The 26,749-nt window shown below is 41.3% G+C and overlaps 1 protein-coding gene across 5 annotated transcripts in view; it reads left to right on the forward strand.

Annotated features, from left to right (window-relative positions):
* FBLN1 (fibulin 1) overlaps positions 1 to 26,749 on the forward strand; it is a 90,001-nt gene that overhangs the window by 24,683 nt on the left and 38,569 nt on the right. For 4 of the 5 annotated variants that reach the window (XM_082780258.1, XM_082780259.1, XM_082780261.1 and 1 more), the window contains exons 4-13: positions 11,882 to 12,053; positions 14,504 to 14,563; positions 16,815 to 16,916; positions 18,180 to 18,317; positions 20,744 to 20,881; positions 22,697 to 22,840; positions 23,756 to 23,884; positions 24,383 to 24,508; positions 25,081 to 25,200; positions 26,087 to 26,218. In XM_082780258.1, coding sequence (XP_082636384.1) covers positions 11,882 to 12,053; positions 14,504 to 14,563; positions 16,815 to 16,916; positions 18,180 to 18,317; positions 20,744 to 20,881; positions 22,697 to 22,840; positions 23,756 to 23,884; positions 24,383 to 24,508; positions 25,081 to 25,200; positions 26,087 to 26,218 — 1,261 coding nt within the window. The remainder of the gene's footprint in view (positions 1 to 11,881; positions 12,054 to 14,503; positions 14,564 to 16,814; positions 16,917 to 18,179; positions 18,318 to 20,743; positions 20,882 to 22,696; positions 22,841 to 23,755; positions 23,885 to 24,382; positions 24,509 to 25,080; positions 25,201 to 26,086; positions 26,219 to 26,749) is intronic. The other variant, XM_082780262.1, reaches the window with a different exon arrangement.

Genomic DNA, 26,749 nt, shown 5'->3' on the forward strand with positions numbered 1-26,749 from the left:
GTTTGCACGTGTAGCATGATTTCTTCTCTATGGTAGAACATGGGATGATGGAACCACTGAGGAAATATCTCTCACTTCTTGACCATGTGTAGGATGCATCCTGCTCCTGTCATGGAGGTTCTTGTACCCTTAGAAAGCCTGTTGCCTCTACTTGAATATGGTAAGAAAAAAATATTTAGCCCTCTGTGTCAGTACGCTGAGGGGCTAGGAACAGATGAACACGGATTGTGATGGCAATTACTCTGGTGATTCAAGTGTTTGCTACTAGAGATGTGTTTATAATAGCAGCACTGTTTTAAACACATGCCGAGGCACAACCCTAAACCAGAATGCAACTGTTCAAGGAAACACACTTTCCCATCAATGGATTGGTGTTTCCATATGTGGGCTTGTCAGTATAAAGGAGAAGTTAGTGATGTTTTTTAAAATGGCCAGGCTTTAAAGATGGCAGGTTTTCATGATGACAGCTGTATTATTAAATAAAATGGACTGGGGCTTGATCTCTAGCCCTGAGAATAAATGACTCAGCATAGCTCGTGTCACGTAACTGGCATCTTTTCCCTGCAAAACACATGCATGAGGGCTGTTGGGAACACTCTCTGGCCTGTGCTTACCCCCAAACATGCTTCAGTGTTGCCTGAGAGGATGTTAATGGCCATTACAGCTTGCTATTATTTAAACAGTGGAGATGACTGTGGGACAGTGCCAGAGCCCATATTCTGTCCCTGTTTAATTTACTAGTATAAACATTGTCAGTGCTGTTTAACTTTTGTGAGCCACATTCTGCCCCACTACTCTCTTAACAGGAATATTCAACACTTAGATACACATGGGTAGCCGTACTAGTACTATTCTAAATGATCTCCTTGATTTATGATCTAGTATCAGTGAACAATTCATCATTTCTTTTGCTGGTAGCATTTTTAATGTGATGACCTGTAGGCATGCATTATAGTTGGTGATTGTGCCCCACTGTGGTAAACAAACTCTATATCACGCCCACCTCACATGGGCTTGGATCTCACTTTGCTTAGGTTGGTCTATTTAAGTTTAGCTTAAGTAGCACAGTAAATCTTTTGGATCTGTGAGACAGCTAATTTTCTTTTGAATCCAAAACATGCAATTGGAAAGAAGATAAAAAGGCCATGTTATGAAAACAGTTGCCTCAGCTTTTACACTTGTATTTTTCTCAGTCCATTTTTTGTAGCATTTACTGATTAGTCTGAATTTCAGCAAGTGAGAGACCTCTTGTGGACAGACATACAAAACCTATGTTAGTACATGGTTTACTCTTAAAGCTTCGGTAACTTAAATGGTGACATAAATAATAAAGAATTAGTATTAAATGTAACTAATTAACAGAGCTTATAAACAACAGGAATTTCAGATGCTTCCTAATCACATGAAACATAAATTTCCAGATGTCTTGCATGTAACTGTTGCTGGACTGAAGGCAATCGGCTCCGGGGCAGACACGCTCTGCAGTGGACAGGGGCCTCTGGACAGGCAGGGCTTTTTCTCTGGCATCGAGGCCACTCGAGGCAGCCGCCACGGGCAGCCCTCGCGAGGGAGGCTGATGAGGCATAGGCGGAGTGTGGTGGTTTTACCGTGCTGGGCAGCTAAACACCACAGCCGCTCTCTCACTCCCCGTCCTTAGATGAGGAGGGGTTAGAAGTAAAGCAAAGAACAACTCACGGGTTGAAATAAGGATAATTTAATTAAAGGGAAATAATAATAATAATAATAATAATAATAATAATAATAATAATAATAATAATAATAATAATAATAAAAGAAAGACTAATATGAACTAAACAATTTAACTAAAGGGAAAAAAAAGGGAAAGGGGAAAAGGGAGGGGGAAAGGAAAAAAAGGGAGGAAAACAAACAAATAAAACAAATGAAGGCTATGTGGAAGTGCAGAGGAAAGAAATTACTCTCTACTTCCCACAAATGAGCGATGTTTGACCACGTCCTTGAAGCAGGGCCTCAACGCACATAGCCGGTGTTCTGGAGGAGGACCGACGTTTTCACGAGAGCCCACCCCTCCCCTCTTCTTCCTGTTTCCACCTTTTATTGCTGAGTGTGACAGCACATGGTATGGAATATCCCTTTGGTTGGTTTAGGTCAGCTGCCCTGGTGATGTTTCTCTTCTCACTTTTTGCCCACCTCCTAGGAGGGTTAGAGAGAGTTCCGATGCTGTGCCAGCACTGCTCAGCAGCAGACACAACACTGGTGTGATAACACTGCTGTTCCAGTTACAAGTGCAGAGCACAGCACTATATGGGCTGCTGCAGGGAAAGTTAACATTCCAGCCAGTCCTAGTACATGGAGCCAGCAGCTCCCTCTCCCCGGCCGTTCAAAAGCCACCCCTGGGGAGCCCGGCGACCTGGACAGGCAAACAGGTCGGGGCGCGGCAGTTAACGCGGGCAGGGTGAGCAGGGAGGGCAGAGCGATGCCCCCGCCCATAAGAACAACTCCTCTGAGGGCTGTCTATCACTAGCTAGGGTGCAATGGTCTACACTAGGCAGAGAGCTCTCCCTAGGAAGTCTGTAACCACCCAGACTGACTGCCTGCTCAGCAATGCGGCAGTTCAGGTCTCTGGATGCAGGGAGTGCCTGAGCCTGTTGCTGCCCTCTGAGGGCGGCAGAGACACTGTGTGTGTGAGGTGTGAGCAGGTGGATGACCTGGTCTGCCTGGTGGCAGAGCTCAAGGAGGAGACGGAGAGGTTGAGGGCCATCAGGGAGTGTGAGCAGGAGATAGACTGGTGGAGTGACTCCCTGCAGGGCCTGAAGGAGAGGTACTGGGGCGAGACACCCCAAATGGGGGTGGAACCCCTGCCCTGTAGTTACAGAATCACAGAATCACAGAATTTCTAGGTTGGAAGAGACCTTAAGATCATCGAGTCCAACCTCTGACCTAACGCTAGCAGTCCCCACTAAACCATATCCCTAAGCTCTACATCTAAACGTCTTTTAAAGACTTCCAGGGATGGTGACTCCACCACTTCCCTGGGCAGCCTGTTCCAATGTCTAACAACCCTTTCAGTAAAGAAGTTCTTCCTAACATCTAACCTAAAACTCCCCTGGTGCAACTTAAGCCCATTCCCCCTCGTCCTGTCATCAGGCACGTGGGAGAACAGACCAACCCCCACCTTGCTACAGCCTCCCTTGAGGTACCTATAGAGAGCGATAAGGTCGCCCCTGAGCCTCCTTTTCTCCAGGCTGAACAAGCACAGCTCCCTCAGCCGCTCCTCGTAGGACCTGATCTCCAGGCCCCTCACCAGCTTCGTTGCCCTTCTCTGCACCCGCTCAAGCACCTCGATGTCCTTCTTGTAGTGAGGGGCCCAAAACTGGACACAGTACTCGAGGTGTGGCCTCACCAGAGCTGAGTACAGGGGGACAATCACCTCCCTAGCCCTGCTGGTCACACTGTTCCTGATACAAGCCAGGATGCCGTTGGCCTTCTTAGCCACCTGAGCACACTGCTGGCTCATATTCAGCCGACTATCCACCATCACTCCCAGGTCCTTCTCTGCCTGGCAGCTCTCCAACCACTCATCTCCCAGCCTGTAGCTCTGCTTGGGGTTATTGCGCTCCAGGTGCAGGACCCGGCACTTGGCCTTGTTGAACTTCATGCAGTTGACCTCAGCCCATTGATCCAGCCTATCCAGATCCTCCTGTCATTGTTGGGTAGAGGGAGGGGACCTGGGAGTTGAGGATGAATGGAGACAGGTCCCTGCTCGACATCTCAGGCAACATCCTCCCCCCCCCCACCACCTTCCCAGGTGCCCGTACACAACAGGTTTGAGGCCCTGGAGCTTGAGAGACTGGTAGGTGAGGTTGAGATAGAAAGTGCACGCAGGAGGATGCCTAGCGTGAGGAAGTTAACTCCATGTCTCAAGACTGCCTCCACCAAGAAAGACAGAAGGTAATTGTTGTAGGTGACTCCCTTCTCAGGCAGGAAAAGGATGTGGTCGAGGGTCTGGACAGTAGTCCGAACCTGGGAAGCAAACATGCAAAGCATGTCAGGATTGGGGGAATTACTGAGCATAGGGATCGGGTCCGGGCAGTGCAATGCATCACAACCAGTGCCACAAGAAAAGAATGGAGAGTCTTAGTGATCAGAGACTCCTTGCTGAGGGGCACTGAGGCTCCCATTTGTTTGCTGGATAACCTACCCAGAGAGGTGTGCTGTCTTCCTGGGGCACATGTCAGAGACCTTAGGAAGGCTCTGCCACAGCTCATTAAACCGGAGGATTACTATCCTTGTGTTGTCATTCAGGTTGGATCCTGGGAAGCTGCAACTACAAAAATTAGGAATATAAAAAAGGACTTTGCATCCCTGGGAAGGTTGTTGAAGGAATCAGGGGCGCACGTAGTGTTCTCCTCTGTCCTCCCTCTGGGTGACCGGGACCCAGGAAAAAGGAGAACAGGACAGGTGAACGACTGGCTGAGGGAGTGGAGTCTGAACCAAGGATTTGGGTATTTCGATCTTGGGCAGCCTTTTGAGAAGCCGGGTATGTGGGCTGCTGACCAACTTCAACTCAGCAAGTGGGGCACAAGTGTGTTGGGGAGCAAGCTCTCTGGGCTAATTACCAGGGCTTTAAACTAGGTTTGACGGTGGAGGGGAGGGGAGCTAAAAGTGACAGAGAAGGGCTGGGGGAAGTTGTCACTGCTGTCACTGTTGAAGATAGTAGGGAAAAACCTCTGAGTTGTCCCATAGGATCGTCCAAGGGATCCTCAGAGAAGGTAATGATCCTGATACGCTGTCTGGAATTTTCTTCTTCTTGCATCCCTCCAGGGGTAACTGTGCCTGCTGCTTCCCTAAAGTGCCTGTATACCAATGCGCGGAGCATGGGAAATAAATAGGATGAGCTCAAGATCTGTGTTCAGTTGTGGGGCCACGATCTTGTTGCAATCACAGAGACATGGTGGGACTGCTTGCATGACTGGAACGCTGTCATGGAGGGCTGCGTCCCCTTTAGGAAAGACAGGCTGGGGAAGTGAGGGGGAGGAGTTGCCCTTTATGAGTGGAGCAATTAGAGTGTACCCAGCTCCACCTGGGGGAGGGTGAAGGACAAGTGGAGAGCTTGTGGGGTGAGAAGGGGTGGGCTGGTATGGGGGATACTGTTGTGGGGGTGTACTGTGGGTCACCAGATCAGGAGGAGGAGGTCGATGAGGCCTTCTACAAGCAGCTGGTAACAGCCTCATGATCATGGGGGACTTCAATTTTCTGGACATCTGTTGGGTAAGCAACTCAGCCAGGCATGTGCAGTCCAAATGGCTCCTACAATGAGTTGAAAACAATTTTTTGTTGCAGGTGGTGTAGGAGCCAATGAGGTGGGGGGTGCTCCTGGACTGTGTCCTTACCAACTGGGGTGGGCTTGTTAGGGATTTGAAGGTTGGGGGCAGCTTGGGATGCAGTGACCATGAGATGGTGGAGTTCAAGATGGAACTTGGTGGAAGAAGTAAGGCTAAAAGCAGGATTGCAACCCTGGACTTTCAGAGACCCAACTTTGACTTCTTCCAGGACCTGCTTGGGCGTATCTCATGGGCTAGGTTGCTACAAGGCAAGGGTGCATGTGAGAGCAAAAGAGGGAGTGTTGCAAAAGAGATAAAAGACAATAAGATTTTTTTTTTTTTTTTTTTTTTAAAGCATGTAAACAGTAAAAGGAAGACTAGGGATAATGTGGGTTCCTTGCTGAACGTGGGGAGTGTCCTAGTAAGGGGAAAAGGTGGAGATACTGAATGCTTTCTTTGCTTCAGTCTTTGCTTCAAGGACTCCCCATGGGACTCCGTGACCCTAGAGGGAGGAGAAAGAGTCTGGGAAGTGGAGATCTCCCCCCTTGTTGACAAGGGAGTGGTTTGGGAGTGTCTGAATGGGTTCAATGCACACAAATCCATGGGTCCTGATGGGATGCATCCACGCGTACTAAGGCAGAGGTGATCGCCGAACCGCTCTCTATCATGTTTGAAAGGTCCTGGAGAACAGGAGAGGTGCCTGAAGACTGGAGGATAGCCAATGTCACTCTGGTCTTCAAGAAGGGCAAGAAGGAGGATCCGGGAAACTACAGGCCAGTCAGTCTCATCTCTGTCCCTGGAAAGGTGTTGGAACAGTTTGTTCTGGATGCCATCTCCAAGCAATTGGAAGAGAAGAATGTTATGAGGAGTAATCAGCATGGATTCACCAAGGGAAGTTGTGCTCAACCAACCTTGTTGCCTTCTATGATGTCATCACCAGCTGGGTAGACTAGGGGAGAGCAGTGGATGTCATCTACCTTGACTTTAGCAAGGCTTTTGATACTGTCTCCCATGACATCCTACTAGCAAAGCTGAGAAAGTGTGGGATAGAGGAGTAGACAGTAAGGTGGGTTGGGAACTGGCTGACTGGCTGAGCTCAGAGGGTGGTGATTGGCAGCTCAGAGTCTGGCTGGAGACCTGTGCCTAGCGGTGTTCCCCAGGGGTCGGTGCTGGGTCCTCTCCTGTTCAACATCTTCATTGACGACCTTGATGAGGGAATAGTGTTTGCCCTCAGCAAGTACGCCGATGACACAAAGCTGGGAGGAGTGGCTGACATGCCAGAAGGCTGTGCTGCCATTCAGCAAGACCTGGACAGGCTGGAGAGATGGGCAGGAAGAAACCAAATGAGGTTTAACCAGAGCAAGTGTAGAGTCCTGCACCTGGGAAGGAACAACCAGACGTATCAGCATAGGCTGGGGAATGACCTGCTGGAGAGGAGCTCTGAGGAGAAGGACCTGGGGGTCCTGGTGGACAACAGGTTGACCATGAGCCAGCACTGTGCCCTTGTGGCCAAGAGGGCCAATGGGATCCTGGCGTGCATTAAAAGGAGGGTGGCCAGCAGGTCAAGGGAAGTGATCCTCCCCCTCTACTCTGCCGTGGTCAGGCCTCACCTGGAGTACTGTGTCCAGTTCTGGGCTCCCCAGTACAAAAAGACAGGGATCTCCTGGAAAGAGTCCAATGGAGGGCCACAAAGATGATACGGGGCCTGGAGCATCTTCCCTATGAAGAAAGGCAGAAAGACCTGTGTCTGTTCAGCCTGGAGAAAAGAGGACTGAGAGGGGATCTCATCAATGTGTATAAATACCTGAGGTGTGGGAGACAGAGGGATTTGGCCAACCTCTTTTCAGTGGTTTGTGGGGGCAGGACAAGGAGTGATGGTCACAAGATAGAGCACAGGAAGTTCTGCACTGACATACAAAAGAACTTCTTCGCAGTGAGGGTGATGGAGCACTGGAACAGGCTGCCCAGGGAGGTTGTGGAGTCTCCTTCTCTGGAGATATTCAAGGCCTGTCTGGACGCCTACCTGGGCAGCCTGCTCTGAGGAACCTGCTTTGGCAGGGGGGTTGGACCCGATGATCTTTCGAGGTCCCTTCCAACCCCTACAATTCTGTGATTCTGTGTGCATGTGTGTATTTGTATATAAACTTCATTTTCATTTTGTTAGACGCTGGTGATTTTTCACTCAAGGCAGTCAACTTCAGCTATCGGGACAGTATAGTAAATGCTTATTTTAAAGTAACTGTATGACATTGAAGTATACACTTGTGCTCCCATCTTTATTCCTTTCTGTGAGAAGGCAAGGAATAGGAGCAGTGAAAGGATCATTGGACTGGATAAAGGCCACAGAGCTTTCTGTCACAGAATCACAGAGAGATTAAAGTTGGAAGGGACCTCCTGAGGTCATCTGGTCCGATCCTAATGTGAAAATCAAGCCATGGCTTTGATGCTGCATAGACCTTTGCTAATAACAGGAGAGAAGCAAAGGAAAAATCTTGGAGATTATCAGGACCGCTTAAGAAGCAAAGACTTGGAGGCAATGAAAGTGTGTAATAACCACTTGGTACCTAAGTAGTACCATCCATGAAGGCAGCAGTGGTTTTAGCAAATGGGCGAATGGTCATCATAATACGCCTCCAGGCAGCTGGCAGCCTTTGGAAAATGGCTGCAAACACATTGAGAACTGAACTAATATAGAATTCAGACTGCATTCCAAACCGAAGGGTAAGAGTTGAATAGTCATATAAGCAGAATAGGCTAATAATCCTGGAAAGAATTAGTGTGAAAAAGAATATACTGAGATTAATCTTACCAGGGTAGTGACATAGTGCCATGTGTCTCAGAATGCCAGAGTGCTCTGCGAACATCAATTAAACCAGACATATCACTGTTATATTATTACCATTCCGCAGTGGAAGAACTGAGAGAAAAGGAAAATAAACAACTTTCCAAGTTCACAAATAAGATGCAGAGCAGTATGCATGTATACAGAGTCCTGAGTGTGCTCTGATTATAAGGCCATCCACCAGATTCTCCATCTTCTTTCTTTAGTTGAACAGGAAATCTTAGGCTTTAGGACTGCCAGTAGAGAATCTTTTAGGGTCAATTACCATAAAAAACAGTTACCCTAACATCAGTTAAGAAAACATTTGGTGCTTTTCATCTCTGAATCATTTTGCCAGTGATATATCAACATAAATTATCATCATTATCAAAGTGTTAAATCAAGGTGGATCATGCGCAATTAAAATAAATACAGGCTTGAACAAATGGTTCAATGCATACAGTTACGTTAAATAGGGATGCAGTTTCTCATGGACATTGCAAAATTTAGCAGGCTCAATACTGAAGATTTACATTAGCTGGAGACAGATTTTTGTTTAAGTTTTGGCTGAGCCTGGAGGTGATAAAGAACATAAGGTTATTCAGCACTTCAAGAACAGCAGAATTAATGATCACTCTCTACAAAAACATCCAGGGAAACTCTGTAACTCCCAATTTAAGCATTGTGTGACAAGACAAAGTAGATGTGAGTCAGTTAATATGCTTAACAGTAGAATATCCAGTGAGGATATCCAAAAGGATATACTATGACAGTTTGGCAAGGCATCAATCAGCTGTACTCAGTAACTCAACATTTTGTTATCAAAAATACACAAGCTTAAGTCAAACAATGAATCTTCAGCTCAGTTTTGATTTCTGTCTGGAACTTATGTTTGTGAGAATTGGAAATCCACCAAAATTATAGACAGATATTAAAAACTTCAAGAAAGGTGCCTCAGGAAGATGTTAGACAAAACAAATCCTCAGAAATGTGGCAGTTCCTGAAAGAGATCATCAACTCTTTGTTTTTAAGTCCAGAAAAGATGGAAATATCCCAGATATGTTAACGATGAAGCCAGAGCATCTGCCACTGTACAGACGTAGTTGGAGAACAAAATAATAAAAAGGTAGTGAGAAACTGTCCAGTCAAACAGTAGCTAGTAAGGGAAAATTTGCATCTTAGCATTATGGTGGGCATGAAAGGAAGACCTCAGTACTGTCCAGGAGGGAAGAGTTCCTGCCATACAGCATTCTGCAGCGGGGGAGGGATTGGGCTGAGTATATAAAAGAAGTACAAAATAGCGTGCTTGTCTACAGCATGGACTTCATTCAGAATGCTTCAAAGAAAAAAAAATATGAAGGAATGAGGAAAAAATGCTTTATTATTTTACTTTCATGTTGCTTTAGGCTTTAAAAGAACTTTTTACTGCCATATAGCAAGAGAAACATGTATATAATGCCCTATATGGGAAAAATTGAGAATACAGGTAGTTTCAAAGTAGTGAAAGAAATGTAATCACAGAATCACAGAATTTCTAGGTTGGAAGAGACCTCAAGATCATTGAGTCCAACCTCTGACCTAACGCTAGCAGTCCCCACTAAACCATATCCCTAAGCTCTACATCTAAACGTCTTTTAAAGACTTCCAGGGATGGTGACTCCACCACTTCCCTGGGCAGCCTGTTCCAATGTCTAACAACCCTTTCAGTAAAGAAGTTCTTCCTAACATCTAACCTAAAACTCCCCTGGTGCAACTTAAGCCCATTCCCCCTCGTCCTGTCATCAGGCACGTGGGAGAACAGACCAACCCCCACCTTGCTACAGCCTCCCTTGAGGTACCTATAGAGAGCGATAAGGTCGCCCCTGAGCCTCCTTTTCTCCAGGCTGAACAAGCACAGCTCCCTCAGCCGCTCCTCGTAGGACTTGTTCTCCAGGCCCCTCACCAGCTTCGTTGCCCTTCTCTGCACCCGCTCAAGCACCTCGATGTCCTTCTTGTAGCGAGGGGCCCAAAACTGAACACAGTACTTGAGGTGTGGCCTCACCAGAGCTGAGTACAGGGGGACAATCACCTCCCTAACCCTGCTGGTCACACTGTTCCTGATACAAGCCAGGATGCCGTTGGCCTTCTTAGCCACCTGAGCACACTGCTGGCTCATATTCAGCCGACTATCCACCATCACTCCCAGGTCCTTCTCTGCCTGGCAGCTCTCCAACCACTCATCTCCCAGCCTGTAGCTCTGCTTGGGGTTATTGCGCCCCAGGTGCAGGACCCGGCACTTGGCCTTGTTGAACTTCATACAGTTGACCTCAGCCCATTGATCCAGCCTATCCAGATCCTCCTGCAGAGCTTTCCTACCCTGAAGCAGATCGATACATGCGCATAGCTTGGTGTCATCTGCAAACTTACTGAGGGTGCACTCAATGCCCTCGTCCAGATCATCGATGAAGATATTAAAGAGGACCGGCCCCAGCACCGAGCTCTGGGGAATGCCACTAGTGACTGGCCTCCAACTGGACTTGACTCCATTTACCACGACTCTTTGGGCCCGGCTATCCAGCCAGTTTTTAACCCAACGAAGCGTGCACCAGTCCAAGTCAAGAGCAGCCAGTTTCTTGAGGAGAATGCTGTGGGAGACGGTGTCAAAAGCCTTGCTGAAGTCAAGGTAGACCACATCCACAGCCTTTCCCTCATCCACCCAGCGCATCACTTTGTCATACAAGGAGATCAGGTTCGTCAAGCAGGATCTGCCTTTCATAAACCCATGCTGACTGGGCCTGATCGCCTGCTTCCCCTGCAAGTGCTGCGTGATGACTTTCAAGAGGATCTGCTCCATGAGCTTCCCTGGTACTGAGGTCAAACTGACAGGCCTATAGTTTCCCGGGTCTGCCCTCCGGCCCTTCTTGTAGGGTTACCTCGTTTTCAGTAAGTGAATTGCTTAAAGTGCAAAATTACAGAAATTTAATTCAATGTTTAGTTGTTTTTTATTCCATCTGCTCTGCTTATTTAAAAATTAAAGGAAAACTCCACAGGATTAATTTATGTATTCACTTCTGTGGTGTATCCCTGGGCTGTAGTTTAGCATGTCTAGAGGGTGTGGGTTGTATTTTATTGCTGGAAGCCATGTGAGGACTGTGATGCTTTTAAATAATGCTTGATTATGTGGTCTGTTCTCCAGAGCAGAAAAGCTTGTCTTTATGACCTGTTAACACTAGCTTTGGATTAATTATATTTGCTTGCTTGTTTGTTAGTTTTGAGAAGGGTATTTTTGGGGGCGGAAGTTGGATAGGCAGTTTAATTTTAAACTGAATCATGCACTTTACTGATTATGCCTCCGTTTAATGATCTGGATACAAAAGGGATGCAGAGGTGTTAAAGAGTTCCTGCTGTTCGCTGGTGTTCAAAACTGGGGTTTGCAGGCAGGGAGCCTTGTCATTCCATATACATAGGTCCTTCCTATGTTCTGGTCCTCCACATCATCATATTGGTATATTTTTGCACACACATCCAACATACACAATAGTTAGGAGAACTAGATTTGGGTACCAGGTATGACTCTGTGTAGGCCAGATCTACAGCCCACTGAACTCAACTATAGATTAAAATAACAGCCCAAGTATACCAGAAGCTCTGAAAGAGTTTGCAGGAAAAATTCCAGCAGTTTGCCAAGGTGATATAACGCTATTGAAACTACTGAGAAAACTTGCAGTGATTTGTCTGGGGCTAAAATGTGACTTTTATTTATTTATTTATTTAACAGAAATGTTGTCACTGTTGTTTGCTGGGAAAGACCGCCCAAGTTCAAGGACAGAGTTGTGAATCCAACCTGAAGATAGGATACCAATGTGGAATTGTCTTCAGAGCTTGTTGTGTGAAAGGACAAGAAGGCACTGATGTGTCCATCAGTGATGATGCTCCTAAAAAGGAACCGGGTATTTTACCTTGCAAATTATAAAAAATTGAGAGAGGAAATGATATGGGGTACAAGGAGTGCTTGTACTTTAAACAATTTCTGTTGCAATTCCTCTAACTTGAGACCTCCTTTGAGTAATTTAATGTACACGTATATTGACTTTTATTTTATTTTATTTTATTTTATTTTATTTTATTTTATTTTATTTTATTTTATTTTATTTTATTTTATTTTATTTTATTTTATTTTATTTTATTTTATTTTATTTTTTGCTAGTGATGGCTGAAATGTATATCACAAGAGATTAAAAGAGCTAAATAGTGGTCACTCAGTTCCTTGTATCAGAACTTAATATGAGACAGCTATTTCAGTCATTAATGTTCCTTATCTTAGAAACTGAGTATAAGCTATTAATTTTTAATTTTATTTTTATTTGTTCTTTTAATTGTATTTCAAAGCCAGATGGCAGTTTCTAGCTATGCAGAATTCAAATGTTGCCTTTTGTGTGAGGCAAATGCCTACAAATTTGAAATGCTTAGTCTGTCTAGGAGAACTGAACATTTCTGGGCAACATTGTGTCTCTGCATTTACTTCAGTGTTGTCAGATGAGAGGGAGATCTAGACAGCAGCAGCTCATGACACACTTCTCCATACCGAGTCCACAGATCTGAAGAGAATGAGTGTGGACGTACTGACACTTACAGACCTGTTTTTTCTTTTTTCATCTTTCACTTAACAGACTGAACTGAAACTGCAGAAAAGTCATGCTGTAGGGTGTTGCCTCCCTCCTTCGTGGGCTGTTGAGCACTGAAAACATGCACTCTGGCTTGAAGATGACCAGTGGCAGATTTTAAAAACATCACCCTAATCAATCACTTAAACCCCACGACAAAAACTTGAGCTGGTGTGCTTAAGCCAGTGTGTTAGCAGATTTGTTTCAGGTCTCTGAAAACTGACCTATGTCACTGTACACCCTTATCAAGTAACCTTTAGAAATGGCTTGCCGATTTCTTTGTGTACCCCTGTCACAATAGGGGAATAGCCCTTGTCCATTTTCTCTGACTGAAATGTCTACAGAAGTAGATACTTTGCACCTAGACTACTGTGTTAATACCAAGAATTTGCAGACTTAAAAATGTCTGTGTGACACAAGAGATATATCAATACCTGAAAATCCAGAATTACAAGCACAATGTACAGTATTTCTCCACTTACCTCTATGGGCAAGTGGCATTCACAATGACCATTAATGCAAGATGTCAGCAAGTAGGTCAGGACAAAATTCTTACCATTGAACTAAGAAACAACCATGTGGTTGGAGATGTGTCAGATAGCCCTATTAACAACAAAGATTACCTGTAGAAAGGTAGAGCAAAGAATACTTGAACAGCACCTTCCCTAGTCACGAAGAGGAGGTCAGTCTCCATTTTGTATGGCAGCTTCTTAGACTAGTACCTTGTGTTTGTATTGCACAGTAGCAAGACACACAAGGTATTCTGCTGCAGAGAGTAAGACAGACTTCATGTATGATGCTTTCTTGGTCACATAAAGAGGAGTCTTGGGTAACTGCATCCCAAGAGTCCTCTACAAAGTCAGACAAGACTTGAACAAACTGTTTTCAACAGCCTCTGCATGACCAAAATGTATCCTTATGGCCTGAGAGGTTCACTGCTCACAGATTTGCTTCCAGATCCATGACCAAGTATTTGCTTTTAAGTGACTATTGGTTGAAAGGCATACAGATGAGTACTGCAATGGCACTAAGTTTCCTGCTCAATAACCAGAGTATTTTGAGATTGTGTTTTTACACATCTCATTACCAGCCCACCATTTCTGAAGTGTTCAAAGTGGTGGAGACTGGCAAAGTCCATTAGTTATTTCTCTGACTAATGAGTAGATTCAGTCAGTAGATGTATTCAGCTCTTTTCTGCCCTCCATATAGAGATAAAGGACTCTCATGACACATGTATGCAGCAGAAGTACTGCTGATCATGAAGCATATTTGAAAGAATGCTATAATTAGGTGCCCAAAAGTTGGGTGTGGAGTTTTTTGGAATGAAATCTAAATAAATAACTGAGGTTAATCTGATTTTCATTAAAACTGTGAGTACCGCAAGCTACTATAAAGTCAGTGGAAACTAAGCATGCCTCAACAACATGTCTTATGAAAATCAGGTTAAGCTCTGGTTAAAAGCCTAATGGTAAGAACCTGCATTTGAAAATCTCAGCCCATACATAATCTATGATCACAGCATGATTTTCATATTGAATCAGTGAGTTGGAAAATGCCTCATGGGCATATGCATTTGAATGTCAAATTTAAGCATGAAATAGCTGCAAAATATGTAAATAATGCTCTTTAATTTTGTCCTGTTGTATCCAAAACTCTGGCCTGAATTGCATCCCAAGCAGGCAGCCTTTTACTGTGAGAAGTGTTTCTCCTCTAACGTCTCTCTCTACTCTTTTTAGTTGAAATTTCAAAGGAGGAACTAGACCAAGAAGATCCTTATCTGCATGATGGCTGCAGAGGTAAGTCAGGTGACCAGTCCTGTTAGCCAGCTCTTTTGTGATTGTCTCCCATAAAGGTTAACTAAGCTTAGATCTAGCGATTAGCCCAAACCTTTTGCCTAGGCTAGTTAAGGGTAAAAAGAACAGAATGAAGATGCTTTTTAAGAAATAGTAGGCCATTAAGTGATGCTTCAGTTGTTCGTAAAGGAAGGCATTGTCTGCCATGGTGACCAGCTGAAGCTAACCTAGCTGAAGCTTAGACTATACATTTAACTTTTATTTGACTTCTAGTTGATAGCACCTCAGATGTGTTATTCACTGAACCCATGGAGTACTCTGGATTCTTCAGAATCAATGGAGTCTCTATTAAATATGTGCATTCTTTTATTCTCCTCTTGGGATGATCAGAGTGATTGGATACGAAGTGGAACTTGTTTCCTTTTGTGATGCATCACCTGAAAGGAAGAAAAGCAGCTAGTGTCCTCAGACTGTTCTGCCTCCTGGGAAGAATGTGTTGTTGGGATATTGTTCTGCTAAATATGCCGATTTACTGCTTGTCATGTGTGATTTACATGTCTATAAACTTACAATAGCAGTGATTTATTATTTTCTACAGGCATTTCAGAACTAAGTAATGTATTTAGGCTAAAATCAATTTAATGGACTTCTATTCCAGTTGCGAGATGATTTACTGTGATGCATGTTGTATTGCTGTTGTACTTTAGAGAGGTTTAAAACATGTACTAAGGTCATTAGCCAAACACTGGCTCTAACCAAAAACCAACATGGGCTCTAAAAAAAGCCCAAACTGTCTCTAACCTCTGTCTCCAGCTGCTAGTTACAAGAGATCAAATTAAAAAAAAATAAATAAAAAAAATGTTACATATTTTCCTAGCATTATTTCTTTATGTAATCATTTGTTGCATTTGTCATTTAATCATATGTCTTCAGGAGATGGATTGGTGTGACTAATTACAAATCAGAGTTTCAGTCTGCAATATATTTTCTGATAAACTTGGCAAGTTAAAATTACGTGTGATTTTTCCAGTCTTCACCAGGCGAAGCTTAAATTTCCTATGCAGTGAAACTTGCAACACTTTGCTCTAGAGCACCTTCCTGGTATATGAGGAAATAAATTCTGTTCTTCCAGCACTTCCATGATAGGCTTTACTTTGGATGACAGGAGTTCACATTATTAGCAGAGGTTCAGAAAGCAGTAACTGTCCATCTCAACCTCAAAGTTATTGTTCCTTGCAATGTCATTGCCTTTGCCAGTACTATGAAGACCAAAATTTCTGTTTTGTATTAATGGCCTGTTCTCAGTAGAAACTATGGTAATTTAAAAAAACATTTTTCTTTAATTCACTTGAAAGTTTTATTTATAATAGCTGCATTTGCCCACATTGATAGTGCTTATCTCAAGCCTTTTGTTTAATGCCTATCCAGACGTTCTTCTGAAAAAGAGAAAAGGATAGAATCTGTTTGTACTAAGAATATCAATATTCTTAAAACAAATAGTTGTAAGTATCTAACCCTTTCTTTATTGTAGGAATATTAAAAGCTTCTATTATTAATTTATTTCTGAATGAGATCAGAAAAAATGTTTTCTTCATGATGAGCCAAATTTTGGGTAAATTTCTTAGAGTCCTCTTTTTCTGTCACCAGAATAACCCCAGCTCTCTTCCATGTTCTTTCTGATTCCTGTACACAGATCTTTGGTATCCCCGTAGTATGGTTTAAGTCTTTTATGTTCTCTAAACCTGTTGTCACCTACAATACTGTCTTTTCCCTTTCATGTTTCCTGCCTGATGAATAGGAAAGAGGACATGCCGTAGCTAATTCAGGAGTTATGTTCTAATATTTATAGGCTGAAAATAAAGCCAAATGCAGCTAATAATGAAAATGTTTCATTAACTTGTGGTAATGCCTCTTCTATTCCCCATTGTATAGTAGTAATCATACAAAGTTATAACTTATCAGCAAAATCTGAGGAGGTTTCTGAGCTCCTAGCATTTTCCCTTCACATTCTAACAATGATGGGTTTATGAGCAACTGTTTAATTTGCTTCCTCCTTGTATTCATTTCTGGTGCTGAAAAAAAAACACAATTGCAAATGCTTCTAGAGATTAGCCCTTTCCTTCTTCTAATACCTGTGTATTTAGTTATTTGTTTTTTCTAAATAAATCAGCAAGCATCCTGCAAATTTTTGATTTGTTTCAGTCCCTGTGAAGAGCCTCCTAATTTTATAAGACTTCTTAAAATATCCAATTAGGTGGTGGTCCCTGCTCTCAGCAGTGCAGAGACACCGGATCCAGTTATGTGTGCTCCTGCTTTGTTGGGTATCAACTTCAACCAGATGGTGTCAACTGTGAAGGTAAAAGAACTAAAACCTTTACCTCAATAATCAACATCCTTATTTCAAAAGAGCAAGAATAGGTTAAAAAAAAAAAAAATCCAGTCAGAAGAGATCAGAATATGTTTATATCAGCAATGAAAGGAGGTGAAATCTTAGAAAGAAGACATAGTAGATTTTTAGCTTTTCCTTCTGAGCAGAGCCAAAATAAAATACCTGTGTTCTATTTTAGTAGTAGATGATAACTGAGTAGTAGATAATAATTGATAAGACAGATGAAATAGAGTAAGATTCTTCAGCTTGTTGAGGACACAACTGACAAAAAGGTTGAAAGTTGTGTGGATCATTAGTGGCCTGAGAATAGTCAAGAGGGAAGAATTGTTCATTTTCCCCCAGAACAAAAACCAAATGGGCATCAGATGAAGTGGGCTGGGATGGAGCTCATCACACTTGACTTCAGACGTAATGTGGACATCTGCTTTGAGCTAGTCAGCCAAGGCACTTTTTTTTTTTTTTTTTTTTTTTCTGTTTAAGAGAAACAAGCACTTCCAGGGCATAGTTCACCTCACATATTTTGAGTAGCTATTCTAGGATGAAAAGTGTTACTCATCAGAAGTGCCTTTTTATCTCAGACTGAAAAGGGGGTCTAGGTAAGTAGCTGTGATATAAACTTCAGAATATAAAACAGATACTGATGATTGGTCAGATTAACACTAGCCTAGTGTGAAATATAAAAAGAAAAAACTTATATTTGACACGTGTGGATGCCAAATACTCTTCTGGGTTCAAGACAAAGGTGAAAAATTCACAAATGTCTATCAGTAGCTAGAAAGTAGAAAGTTGCAGCCTGTGGCTTGAGGAGTCCTTAAGTCATACGTGGGTGAGATCCAAAGCAAGAGAAACATTTCTGAAAGTTTGCTGCATTCGATAAGTCACTATAGTTATACAATCATCTGCTACTAGACCCAGTCAGGTGATTGTTGGTCCTTTGCTCGCACTTGGTACAACTTCCTTCTGTTCTTAATTACAGTGAATCAGTAGTTAGTCTTGTTAGTCAAAACATCTAACACTCTAAGAACAGAGAGGAGTAGCCACGTTTTGGGAGTGGGAGGACAAACCTACACCATTCTTTGTATCCTGATGCCCAAAATAATCAGTGATTGGAGGTGTGCCCACAAATAGCCTTTGATCTCAGCTCTTGCCAGTAGTTTTGTGGTTTTTATTTACTCTTTTTTGTTCTTTCTTTCTCCATCCCCTATCCCCCCCTCCCTTTACAAATTCCAGATATTAATGAGTGTATCACTGGTACACACAGCTGTGGGATTGGACAAACTTGTGTAAATACATTAGGATCCTTTCGCTGTCAGCGGGACACGAGCTGTGGAACTGGTTATGAACTAACTGATGACAGTCGTTGTAAAGGTATGTCCTGGACAGAGAAACTGAAATCTTCCAGATTTACATTTTAGAAAAGAAAAACAAAACAGAAAAACAAAACAAACAAACAAACAAAAAAGCAAAAAAACAACAAACAAACAAACAAGAACAAAACACAAAAAACAGCAGCAACAACAACAAAACACACTACCAAAACAAACAAACATTAAACCATCATCACGTCTTGCTCTTTTTATGTTTTCGGAAATATGTGTGTAAGCCATAGTTATACAGGGGCACACAGACAGCTTTAGTTCTTCTGGGACAGTAGTTTTCCTCCTGTCACCTTGCAAATACCAAATACAGGCTGCCTGTGGACTATGGTAAGACTTCCAGAAGAAAGAACTATGTTTATTATACATTGGCAAGTTGTGGTAGATGAATAACATCTTGTCAATGTTATTATACATTGACAAGAGCTGATCTGCAGGCTGAAGAAGATGATTTTGAAGAACCCACACTCACACTGTATGCATTTTTGAGGTGTTTACTTCTGGCTTGTTCTAGTCTTGTTTTATGAACTGGTTGCTCTTAATGAGTGGAGGGCCAAAGTCCTGCTCCTGGCACATATCTGATGGTTTATTTTCATCTTAAAGAATCAAGTTTGCACATTTCTAAGTGCAAAGTGTTAAGTGAAATGACCAAGGCAGTTCAATTTTGAAAATGCTGAGGTAGATGCATCCTGGAAAAAAAAAAAAAAAAAAAAGTAAGCCTTTGTCTTCAGTAGGATTAAATTCATTGCAATGAAGTTCACTTCTTAATCACAACATTCTTGAGGATGTAAAAGTGAAAAAAGGTTAAAACCAGTGCTGCCGATTACCTGTGTTTGAACACGAGAGTAATAGTCTTTTTTTTTTTTAAACTAAATAAATTAATGATTTCATGTTGCATCTAGCTCAGAGTATGCTGTTACATGTATCCATAGCTGCACCTGACATGCTACCTTTGCAAAGATAAATTGGCAGCAAACACCATATGATGTAGAATTGGTTTCCACTACCAAAAGGTCTGTTCCCCCAGAACCTAGAATTGTTTAAAAACAGTCTGTAATTTCATTCCATTGAGTAAGTTACCTCAGACAAAATTCTGGGTAGGGTTTTACTTCACAGAGTGATTAATGATGAATAATAGATTGGAGGGGGGAAAAAAAAAAAAAAAAAAAGAAAAAGAAAAAGCTGATAAATAAACTACAGCACAAAACCCCTAGAACATAGAGATGATGGTTTTTGAAAGTATTGTGGTCCAACTTTGCTGCCTTTGAAGTAAAATTCATGCTGATTTGAATGACATCAATTTTAGGCCCACAAATAGCTTACCTGAAAGTATCAACAATATTTTTCCGGTGGAAAAATGGGAATATAGTCATTAAATTATGAATGCCATTAGCTTTAGAAATTTCTTATCTGGATAAGATGTGGTAGTGAAGTTAATTATTAACATTATGTCAATAATGATGAAAATAGAAAATTAATAATCTTCATGTATGATTTTTAAATGCCTTGCAAAATGACATGGAAGATATTTGTCTCGTTACTGAGTTGTGCAGCATATAAAACCCTGCTGATTTAAAACAATTCATTGTAACAATGTAAAACCCATACTAAACTTAAAGTAGGCCCCACAATAATTTTCTGAATCTTACAACCATTAGGGATAAGCAGTCTCTACTCTTGTTTCCATAGCATAGATGGGAAAGCCAAGGTATGCTATAGCTAGGAAGTTTCTGCATTTTAGAAGTTTCAGGAGATTTCTTCCCATTGTGAGGTAGTGAACATCAAATTTTAGTCACTAGCCACTGTGGACTAGGTTACGTTCATGAATGAAACCTTGTTAGCCCTTGTCTGCTTTGTCTGAATCATAATTTATTCACAAATATTTATTTTCTGTAATGCAGTAGAATGGAATATTAAAGTGTACGTAAATCATATTTGTATGCATTTTAAAGCAGAATAATGCAAAGAGGCCTTTATATAGATGAGAGTCAAGGTTAATTAATTCACTTTTAAAAGAAGTGAGCAGTGTCTACTTTGGACCTAAGGTTAAAATTAAAAATGCAGATGGACACAATTAAGTCCTACTGACTTCAAAGTTAAGCCCATGTATAAACACAGTGCTGAATCAAGACTGAACACTACTGAACATGGTGCTTCAGGTGCTTTATAGTCATTTTGAACCATTTAGTTATGAGAACTAAATGTGTAATAGCATAATAAACACATACATGCCTATATATGTTTTTACTGAGATTCTGTTTGAAGCAACAGTACAGGTTGATCCTGGTTCACTGCATTGATATGCATGAAAATATGCTGAGGATTAATCTGTCTGACATTTTAAACTGTCTTATGTTTTAAATGTGATGAAAAAGTTTGTCAAACTCCTGCTAACATTTTTTTTTTGTGATGTACCAGATATTGACGAATGTGAGACTGGTACTCATAACTGCCCCCCCGATTTTATCTGTCAGAATACTCCAGGATCTTTCCGTTGCCGACCCAAGCTACAGTGCATGAATGGGTTTATACAAGATGCGCTAGGCAACTGTATTGGTAAGACATACTCTTATCTCAGTGAATACTTAGTGATGCTTAGGAGTTAATCTGTAGTTTCACTGGGTGAGTTATGAGCTTCTCAAGTCATTCTTCATGTATGTATGTATTGCTCTGCTGTCTTTTATCTGCTTTTTTAAAGACAGGGTTGGTCGCACAGGTAAAATTTACAGATGAAAGACCTCTAAATAAGACTTAAATACTAGCTATCTATTTTTAATGAGATTTGGGCACTTAGCTGCATTTGAACATTTTCCTTAAGTCAGTTATTCCCTTGGGTAGGGTTTTCAAGTCTTAACTTAACTTTAAAATCCTCCCAGTGGCATGGTGTGTTTTGGGCTTGTGAAACTGGCTGAGCAGCTGCAGCTGCCAATTCTAGCTCATTGTCAGCCCCACATTCTCCTGACCATATTGTACTCTGTAGTGCCTAAATCTGATCCTGGAAACACTGAGGCTGAAAATAAAATTGTAAAAATTTTGCAAACAAGATGAAGGGAGCTGGTTGTTGTGTACAACAAACCCTTTGAAGACACTTACATGCCATAGCCAACACTAGATCCACAGCTGTAGAAGTTACCATGTCTGCACTGACAGTAAATCCGCAGCAATTTGCAGCGGTAATGGTTATGTCCCCTAATATGAACTTGCTCAAAATAATTAGCAAAACAAATTCACAAGCTGATTTTACAAACTGTAAATAAAATGCTGCCTTATATGGTGTCGAGGGGGAAATAGTATGAAAGCTTTACTGTCTTTTCAACAAAGCAATTCTTTGCTTTTTATTGTAGCAACTGGAAAGCAGTAGCTCTTTGACAGCAGTACCACTGTGAAAAATAATGGTCATGCACCAGTGAAATAAGGAGGAAAACTTGAGGCAGGGAAGAAGTAGGCACGTGAAACTGGATATTGCTGAAGGTTTTGAGATGCAGGTCCATACATTCACAAGCAGTGACTGTTCCTACAGACTGTCAGGTCTTAGATATATTAACATTTCCAGTTGTCGCAGGGTGTTTTGGCAGTGGCAAAAAGTTTCAGAGTTAGGAATAAGTGGCACCTATAGCCACTTATTCCTAACTCTGAAACTCCTTCTCTCCGAGCTAATAGCACATTGCTAACCTTGGATAACAGTGAGTTTCTTACCTTCTTGATTAGATAAACTGTACCATATCATACTCTCATACTCTGATATAGCTTAGTCTCATCTCATTACATATTCTGAGGTTTTACTTTTCATTTTTTATTCTTGTGTGTGTGTATGATGTCCAGTTTGTAAAAACAAAAAACCCATACATTTCATGGATGGTAGAGGGATGCATAGTGAATACACACATACGCATGCACACAAAAAGAGCTGTTCAAGTTCTTAAATGTTTACATGAGATGAGGTAAGGTATTCATGGTGAATACCTGTGAGAAGTAGTTTTTCTCTGTAAAAATGCAGAAAACTGCTACCTATACAACTTACTACATCTCACTTGCTGTAATCCTCACGCATAGACTGCAACGTAACTGGTTGAGCTGGTAAACTGAATTCTTCATCATTTCTTTGTAAATCTCAGGGGGGGATGACTTGTAAAGGCCTTTAAAAAAAGACAAATTCTACAGCCAATTTCCTAAGCTTTTGAATGGGATCTGGGCCTTTTGTACCTCTCCTAGTCTTCACCCCAGAGGCATAATATTGTTGAAGCTAAATGACACAAATGTTTGTGGTCCTGTGAGCAGAGCTTTTCAAACCACGAGGGATGTAAGAAAAGCATCTTACCTGAAACATCAATAGACAGCAGATTGTTACATTGACTTCCTGTACTCTTGCAGATATCAATGAATGCCTGAGTACCAACATGCCATGTCCAGCTGGGCAGATATGCATTAACACTGATGGCTCATACACCTGCCAGCGAATCTCACCCAGCTGTGGCCGAGGGTATCATCTTAATGAAGATGGAACAAGATGTGTAGGTAAGTAACAGTTCTGAAGGAAAAAAAAATGTTTAAAGAAAATGAACCATGTGTGTTTACTGGTTTCTTGGGCTCTGCCTAATTTTCTCTTGTTCCCAGAATCAGTTCTTGATCCTGTTCTTTCATTCATGGCAGTCACAGAAAGTGAAGAGTGACAAAGATCCTCTCTGTCCTTCAAATTACTCGTAAAACACTAAGAAAAACAGAAGTGACAATTGCCTCCCCTGAAAACGGCATTGTCTGTGACTATACCAATATACTGGAACAATGCTGTGTAATCTAAAATCTCCCCAATAAATAGTTATAACGCAAGAATCACCTGCCACATAATGTCTCTCAGAAGACGTTCAAATAAGGTTGAAAGGCAGATATGCCTTGGGCTGGCATTTAACTAAGGTATCTGTTGCAAAGAGAGGTATTTTGCCTGCATTTTTAATTACTGTAAATGTTTATCAAAGCACAACTGACTGTGGTCTTCTAACATCTTATTTTAGGTGAAGAAATAGGTTCCATGAATATTGAATATCCACAATAAAATAGTTTTTCATCTAATTTCCTCCAAAGATTATCTGATTTCTCGATTTCCTGTTTTTTTTTTTCTTCCCAAGTCCCATCAAGATTTACAGCACATGTATGAGAGATACCTCGTTCTGTAAGAATTTTACATTTAGAATTTTGCAATTATTACTCTGATCTTGTTGAAGCTAGGTGCTAGATCCAAGTCTCACTTTCTGTTTCAAAAGTTTACAATTACCACTAAAGAAAGCCCATAAAACACTTGTAAGGCAGCAAGAATTTATACTTTATTTTACAGATAGAAGGGACACACAAATGTGCATCTGAACTAAGAGTTAGCATGTTGCTCTTCTCTCGACTTGCATCCTCATAAGCGTACTTACATTTCCTTTTTTATAGATGTGGATGAATGCTTATCTTCCAATCAGCCATGTGGCGAAGGACATGTTTGTATAAATGCCCCAGGCAATTATCGCTGTGAGTGCAAATCTGGCTATTCTTTTGATGTCATCAGTAGAACTTGTGTTGGTAAGTTGTACCTATCAACTTACGTAAATCCAACCATGGCATTTTAAAAAATGAGCCTGCATAAAGAACATTATGGCTTTCTGCATAACCTTTCATCTGAATGTAAAATTGACTACTGTATTATTTGTATAAATCTAATACCATACTAAAGACATGCTGATACTTCAAAGGAAGCTGAATTAGTATTGTCAACATGTTATCTGTTATCCTGCTAAAAGGTAAGATTATGAGAGTGCATGTAATTGTTTTCTGTGACTTTTTTTTTGTAGGCACCTACAGAAAAACATTCCTTTGGAAGATCAAAGTGACTTTCTTCTTTATATTGGCTAATTCAGTTATGCACAAGGGTACTTTTTAAATGAGCATTTTGGGTAAATCCTTCCCTCTCTAATTTTAAATCTGGAAAACAAAAATAAAACTCAAAACCATGGTCCTGTCCAGAGTACTGCTTCAAGGAAGCCAGCCAATATATAGATCTCTGTATGTTTATCATTGCAGATATCAATGAATGCAGACGTTATCCAGGCCGTCTTTGTGCTCACAAGTGTGAGAATACTCCTGGTTCCTACTATTGCACTTGTACCGTGGGATTCAAACTTTCAACTGATGGCAGGTCATGTGAAGGTATGGCTATACGCATAAGGTATATAGTATGAGATGTAGCTTGTCACTGTTTAGCTATTCCTGTTTGGTTTTAGCTCGTAATACTGCTCTGAATTGGTACAAGAAATCAACCCAATGTTGTCACTTTGATAGCATGAACGCTGCTATGAATAATCAAGACTGCTGTAGTCCACAGTTCCAATATTTTGTCCTTTGGCTGGATCATGCAGAGGTGTATGTGTCTGTATTTACCGCATTTTCAAGTGATGTGACTAGATCAGATTCAAGAGTTTCACAACCAGCTTTGCTGATATCCAAATATAAAGATGCAGGTGTGGTCCTAATGACTCCCTCCAAGTCACGCACCTTGAAGGACAGTGGGAAATAATAGCACACAGTGACCTATACTACCAGACCCTCTTGAGAATAATACACCCAAAGTCCATTATTTCATGCTTACTCAGTAATATGTAAACCATCCTTTTTTAACTATTAAAGAAAAAAAAATAATCAAACTTTTACCTCAGTCCTGTAACAGGAGTGACAAATACAGCAAGAAATTGAGGTTTCAGATGTATAATTTTGCATTTCAGATTTAAATGAGTGCGAGAGCAGCCCCTGTAGTCAAGAGTGTGCCAATGTGTATGGCTCCTATCAGTGTTACTGCCGCCGTGGCTTTCAACTTAGTGACATAGATGGGATTTCATGTGAAGGTAAGAACTGTCTTTGCAGATAAAGGATTCAAGCATTTTCAGTTCACACCATGACATACATAAACAGTTTAATAGACTCTTAATAGATGCATTTTAACATTTGATTCTGTTTGTTATTTTCCTGTGAAACTATGAAACTGTACTTAATAAAAGTCTCCCACCCATGCCTTCATCTAGAAATAACTCTGCTTGATTATATGGTGTCTGCTTTGCTGTTTACACAGAACTGTAACTTCACGTACTTTCCTAACTGGTCAGAAATGTGCCTTTAAAATTTATTTTTGTTTTTTTTTACTGAGCAACTAGCACGATTTCTTGTCTTCAGCAAGTGAACATACAAACGTGTTTGTGTGTTTCATACATAATATACAATATTATTACATGGTATTTTATATATCCTTCTTTTGTGGCTGGTTCTGAATTAATGTGTATGTAGGTTTTGATCAAGTAATAGTAGAATGTGGGTGTGACCCAGTGGACAAGATCTTGAAATTCAGCTTAGATATCTTGGACTTAATATGCAGTAAGAGCTTGGGCAAAACATCACAATTTCCTTTTTATTAAAACAGGAATAATACTATTCCTCTCTGTCCCATTAGTAAAGTACTACAATAAGATGTCACTGTATTTACAGTGTTATTACACATTTATAAGACAAAAGCAGACTGTCTCTTAAGCCCTTCGATTGCTTTTAATTTTCTTCACACCTCCATTTATTCCTGACAACCTTCATTAGATAGTTGTGGCCCTAATCAGCAATTGTTTTTGTTTTCTACTAGTTAGAATCACAAAATAGTGTTTCAACCTTGCAGCATGAACACCATATATGTTCACTTAGTAAAATGCCATGCAGACATAGTAAATTAGTGGTGTTTTCCTCTTGCAGATATTGATGAATGTGCTTTACCTACTGGAGGTCATATCTGTTCCTTTCGATGTATTAATATTCCTGGGAGCTTTCAGTGTACTTGTCCCTCCACCGGTTACAGGTTGGCACCCAATGCACGAAACTGCCAAGGTACATTCAAAGGCTTCAGGGAGATGTAACAGGATTGTGGGCTTCTAAAGAGTTCTAGAAAGGTTTTGTGTTTATAGTCCTGCAGCACTAAAAGTAAAACAGTCAGTAACAGCTTGAAATCTGGAGGGACCTATTTTTTTATAATAAATAACGGGATCCAATAGAAGTTTCTTTTACAGCCTATAGAATGCAGTTATGTTTTTATACTGCTCTTAAAGAATTTGAGCAAACTCAATGAAGATTCCCACTGTTAAATGATATGAATTAGTTTATCTGTCAAAAGGAAATATCATAATGCTGTAGACATTTCAGCAAATATTTAAATCTTGCCCACTTAGTGGCACTGCTGCTCTTCCCTTTCTTGTTCTTGTGTGTTGGTTGGGTTAGTTTTCTTCCTTTTTGCTCTCCTGCTTTCCTTAATCCTGTAATAATGTTTAATTGCACCCCATATTCTCTAGTACCTAATGTGATATTTTCATCATACGGCACCTGCAAATAGAGGAAAAGCATGTGTTTAACCCACTCACCTTT

Source organism: Aythya marila (assembly GCF_965140915.1).
Source record: "Aythya marila genome assembly, chromosome: 1".
NCBI lineage: Eukaryota > Metazoa > Chordata > Aves > Anseriformes > Anatidae > Aythya > Aythya marila.